The 5791-nt window shown below is 36.7% G+C and overlaps 1 protein-coding gene across 1 annotated transcript in view; it reads right to left on the bottom strand.

Moving 5' to 3' along the window:
• The window catches only part of SAV1 (salvador family WW domain containing protein 1), a 42949-nt gene that overhangs the window by 15578 nt on the left and 21580 nt on the right, over nucleotides 1-5791 (bottom strand). The window contains exons 3-4 of the mRNA XM_014541007.1: nucleotides 4581-4851; nucleotides 612-755 (exon numbers count right to left, since the gene is read on the bottom strand). Coding sequence (XP_014396493.1) covers nucleotides 612-755; nucleotides 4581-4851 — 415 coding nt within the window. The remainder of the gene's footprint in view (nucleotides 1-611; nucleotides 756-4580; nucleotides 4852-5791) is intronic.

The following is a 5791-nucleotide window of genomic DNA, read 5'->3' as shown; positions in this document are numbered from 1 at the left end:
CCACCCGGGAGCAGGCCTAAGCCAGCAGGTCATTATCTCCCGAGGGGTCCCAGACTGCGAGAGGGCACAGGATGGGCTGCGGGACCCCCTCCACCCCAGAGTGCATAAATTTTTGTGCACCGGGCCTCTAGTTATTAAATAAGAAAGTACCAATGACAAAAGTTAATGATCTTTGAAGTTAAAAGATAAAGGTTTGAAATCTACCACTTAACAGTTGTGTGATCTGAGCAGAGAGAGATAAAGCCTCCATTTTTTCCATTTGTGAAAGGGTTTCGGGAAGATTTTATGAGATAACATGCCTAAAAGTTTAGCACAGTAAAGTACATAGGAAACACTGGATAATAAATAACTATTTACTTCCGAACACTTTGTATATAACACTGTTACTAATTTTAATCATTTCGGTATCTACTTCTGTTTTCCCAGAAAAGTTCTTTGAGGCCAAGATTTCATTTATTCATTCATGATTACATTCCAAGAACAGTGCCTAGCATGCCACCCAAAAAATATCTTTAATGAGCCTGCCAAACTCATAGCCATTTTGAAAAACTAGCACATGTATGGTCTTCCACTCACTCCTCAACAAAGATTTGTGCTGTAAATTCACTTACTTCACAGGGGCTCGAGCATAAACCTGAAGCCAGTCAGGAATTTCTGCAGTATGATATGGATTTGCAGGTACCAGAAGGGACTGATTTCTTTCAGTTTGCTGTGGCTGGTATGTGACAGGAGGAGGTTGATCATACCGAGGTACACTAAGAAGAAAGAATTGACATTCATTAAGATAAAGGCCCTAAATTTAAACAATTATAAAAAACAAATAATATTTAAGTGTTGTTTTTTTAATGTTTTTATTGATTTCAGAGAGAGGAAGGGAGAGGGAGAGAGAGATAGAAACGTCAATGATGAGAGAGAATCGATTGGATGCCTCCTGCATACTTATGATGAGAGAGAATCATCGATTGGATGCCTCCTGCATACTCCCTCCTACTGGGGATCGAGCCTGCAACCGAGGCATGTGCCCTGACTGGGAATCGAACCGTGACCTCCTGATTCATGGGCCAATGCTCAACCACTGAGCCACACCAACCAGGCTTTAAGATTATTTTAATGAGCCTCCTCTCCAAACTCAGTTCCTTCTACCACCTAAAAAACAATAAAGTTTACAAAGCATAATTAATATGTTTTTCTCAGCAACTCTGTAGACAATTTTTTTTTATCATACTATAGGGGAATTAAAATCTATCTTCTCTTAGAAACTAGTAGGTCACTGACAATGGATATAAACTAAGGTAAATCTTTACATATTTTTAGAAATTTCTTCTGGCTTGTATTCAGTCTTTTCAAGGTTAACTTCAAAGGCTATAAAAAATTAGAGTTGTAACCTTTATACAGAGGCTTAAAACTAGAATCATAAATTCCAGTAATTAGTAGTAATTAGCTGTAAATTTATGTTGGGAAGGTTGATAGTTTGTCTCAAAATGATAATGGCCTTTCTTTCTTCATCATTTTGGCTGAAAAGGAGGTTTAGAATGTGTAGTACAGTAGGAATGCTTGAAATATTCACATTAACTGTAATATTTCCTTTCTGTATTTGCCACCTTAAGAGAGTATTATGGGAGTTAGATAGAACCTATTTTAAATCAGAATTAAACACACACACACACACACACACACACACACACACACACACACAACTACCACCATGCTTTTTATTAATTCTAATGGCCTCTATATGTTGGGGGCAGGGAGAGAATAGCAACACAGGGCAGAGACTGTTATATAGAAAAATGCTAAGGAGAGCATTGACCCAAAGAGTGAGTTCTGATAGGTCAAAATGATCTATTCCAGTCTTGGACAAAACTGGAAGGGCCTGCCTCCCAACATTAGGATTTAAGTGTAGCCTGGCCACTGTGGTTCAGTGTTTTGAGCATCAACCCATGAACCAAGAGGTCACCAGTTCAATTCCCAGTCAGGGCACATGCCCGGGTTGTGGGCTTAATCCCCAGTAGGAGACAGATCAGTGTTCCTATCTCTTTATCTCTCTCTCTTCCTCTCTCTCTAAAATCAATAAAAGCATATTTAAAAAAAGATTTACATGTATATCAGAAAAGGTCATTGCAATACTAAACTGGGGTTAAAATAAGTGTTAGATTTAGACTGTGTTTAACAATGTAAAAATCAATGTGCAAATGGCACTGAATCGTATCTTCAATTCTTCTTTCATAACTCGGTGCAACTGGAAGATGGGGAAAAACTAAGGCTTTTATGTCAGCTATGTCTAGAGCAGCGGTTCTCAACCTGTGGGTCGCGACCCCTTTGGACGACCCTTTCACAGGGGTCGCCTAAGACCATCCTGCATATCAGATATTTACATTACTATTCATAACAGTAGCAACATTACAGTTATGAAGTAGCAACGAAAATAATTTTATGGTTGGGTCACAACATGAGGAACTGTATTTAAAGGGCCAGAAGGTTGAGAAACACTGGTCTAGAGGATTTGGCCATTTAGAAATTGTATGAATGAAACAAAACTGCTTTACTTCTCTTAACTTCAGCCTCCTTATTTATAAAACGAAATAAATCCATACCAAAGATGACTGTTCTCAGGATTAAGTGACCTAATATAAGAGTTCTGTATAAGGATTAGCGTAATATAGACAATCAAATAGCTATTAATACTACCTACTTTTGTAAGCTTAATGAAGGTGTTTATTCTCTCCTATTCAATGTCTAGAGTTGCTGAGAAAAGCATATTATGAAAATGCTTTGTAAACTATAAAAATTCTGTAATAATGTAAGTTTAATGATGAACAGAAAGTTCAATATACTCTCAAATCTAGTTATCTGAACCACAAAGTCCTCTGCTACCTGGTAAAAATGTAACCATATTTTTTTTCCATCACTCATTCAACAAAGAGCTGCTACATTCCACTTCGTGCCCATCTCTGAGTTGGGTGCTGGGGACGCAGTAGGAATAAGTGGGACTCATCCTTGCCTTTGGGTGGGTGGCTCTGAAATACTTCTATGTGATAGGCCTGAAAATGGAGGCCAGGGAGGCATAAGCTTGTTTGAGATGGTACAGAGAGTAGGCAAAGGGAGCCAGAGTCCAACACAGGCAGAGCATTTGGTTTGGTTCTTCTGAAGAGATGACAACTTCAGTTGTTCAATAAACAATGACAGAGTGCTACTAAGTGGAAAAAACTGCTGTTCAAATATGAATTAATAAATCTAAATATGGATGTAAAATGATTAAAACAATACAATGATAAAGCTTAGTTTTCTAGGTGATATTAAAATGTATTTTCAGGAATTTAATGATTCTAAAAAATGCAAATGTTTGCTATAACTGGAGATCTGTATTACGCTAGATACTAAACAACATCTATTAACATGCTGATGATATTCTAGACATTTTGAATCTTATGGTTCAGTTCTTGAACGTTCAAATGTAATTAATTGGGCCCTGGTCAGTGTGGCTCAGTAGGTTGGAGTGTCATCCTAGACACCAAAAGGTGGTGGGTTCGATTTCCAGTCAGGGCACATAACCAGGTTGTGGGTTCGATCCCCCCACCAATCAATGTTTCTCTCTCCCTCCCTTCTTCTAAGATCTTTTTTTAAAAAATGTAGTTAATCAGGAATATTTGTAAATTCATTACTAAACTAATACTATCTTTTTTATGTACTTTGAAATCCAGTGTGTATTTTATATTTAAAGCATATCTCAATTTGGATTAATCACATTTCAATGCTCAATAGCAATATGTGACAACTGGCTACAGTAGTAAGAGGGCTAGAAATCTGGTAATAAGCAAGATAGGCAATGTTTTATGCGGTTCCAATTTTCACTTTCCTGCCAGGTAAGAGTAAAAAAAAGAACATAACGTGTCTGAAATCGAATAAAAACAGCAAGACGTTACAATCCAAAAGTATACTTTGAAACATTAGGAGGTAGGTCTGTATTATTTATAGGAATTTAAATGTTAAGAGACAGATGTTTTACTTACTTTAATTTCTGGGTATCTACAGCAAAAACATTCTAACACATTAAAGTAGAATCTGATCATAAGAATACTGATCCTGTTTTTGAGGTTCTTTAATGAGAAATACTTTTTTAAATTATAAAGTCATTCATTAGTTTAAAAAAAAAAAAAGTCCAGAGAAAGGTATCATCCCATATAATAAAAGCCTAATATGCAAATCGTACCCTCGACCAGGAGTTCAACTGGGAGTTCGACCAGGGAGCGGAGCTGGCCTGCCAACCTCCCACGTCCCCACCCCCTAGCTGGCTCCACCCCCAATAGGCCCCAACACCCCGATCGGGGGCAGGACCGGCCAGCCAACCTCCCGTGTCCCCTCCCCCCAGCCAACCCAGCCCAATCAGCCCTGATTGGGGCAGGCCAGCTGGACCCCACCCATGTACAAATTTGTGCAAGAATTCCACCAGGCCTCTAGTAAACTTCGAAAAATAAAGCTTTCAAACATCAAACTTCAGGATACTGTTCTCTTTGATGAAAATATCTCAAAATCTAACATTAGACAATCTCAAAACAAAAAGTTGAAAATAAACTCAATACCTAGGAGCACAGGGATGCCTATATTGAGCCTTCTTATTTGTGTGATCCACATAATAGGTTCCAAATTCTGATGACTCAACTCGCTCCCATCCTGGAGGAAGTCCTTCTCGCTCAAGAGGATGGCTCCAATGAGTTGTATTTGTGTTGTGATCTATATAATATTTTCTCCCTCTCATTGTCCAGTCCACAGACCACCCAGGAGGAAGGGGTAAATCTTCAGAACTATGGTTGGTTAAATTTCCTAAAGATGTAGCAGCAACTCTCCCAATACCTGAGAAGAAAGAGAAAAAGAGAAGAAATAGGATAATTATTCAAAGCTAAAAGATGCTATTTGATGAATGTAGGTAAAATTCTTCTGTTAAAATTAATAATTTTATTACTAGAAATAAAATTCTTCATAAAACTAGCCAGTAGTACTATTATTTGATTACAAAACCAGGGAGAAGTAGTCTCCTTCTTTGAAATTGGGTGATTTTAGTTGATGCTTCCATCACCAGGCCATACAAACTTTTAACTACTAACAAAGCTACTTAAGTAGGTATACTGCTAAAGGAAAAGTGAAGAAAAAAAAATTTCACCTCATTCAAGATTTTAGATTTGACATTTCATCTAAAATAGTAAAATGAACTTTTAAAACTATTCCCAGTTTATAATTTTTAAAAAATAATCTGGCTGTGCCCCAGAATTACTAAGTAAGTTTATCAAGGTAGCAGGATATAAAGTCAACCTACAAAAATCAATTAAATACCTATATACTAACAATAATTGGAAACATTTAACTACTTATACCATTTATAATAGCTCTAAAAAATCAAACATTTACATATTAACCAAGCAAAACACATACAGGATCTGTATGCTGAAACTACAAACACTGATGAAAAAATGAAAGTGGTACTACCATGTTAATGGATTGGAAGACTCAAAATATTTAAAGTGTCCATTTTTCTTGAAATGATCTTTAGGTTTAGGTAATTATAATCAAATTCTAGCAGGAGTTTTTGTAGATATAGACAGATATAGACAAGCATACTCTAAAATGTACATAAAAAGGCAAAAGAAGTGGAGAAACCAATACAATTTTTAAAAAATATATTTTATTGTTTTTTGTTCATCAGTTTATAATGGTCTTTATTATCCATAAATGAGTGAGATCATGTGGTAATTTTCTTTCATTGACTGGCTTATTTCACTTGGCATAATGCTCTCCA

Source organism: Myotis brandtii, unplaced genomic scaffold (genome assembly GCF_000412655.1).
Source record: "Myotis brandtii unplaced genomic scaffold, ASM41265v1 scaffold253, whole genome shotgun sequence".
Taxonomy (NCBI): Eukaryota; Metazoa; Chordata; class Mammalia; order Chiroptera; family Vespertilionidae; genus Myotis; species Myotis brandtii.
This window is presented reverse-complemented; position numbering and strand designations above follow the sequence as displayed.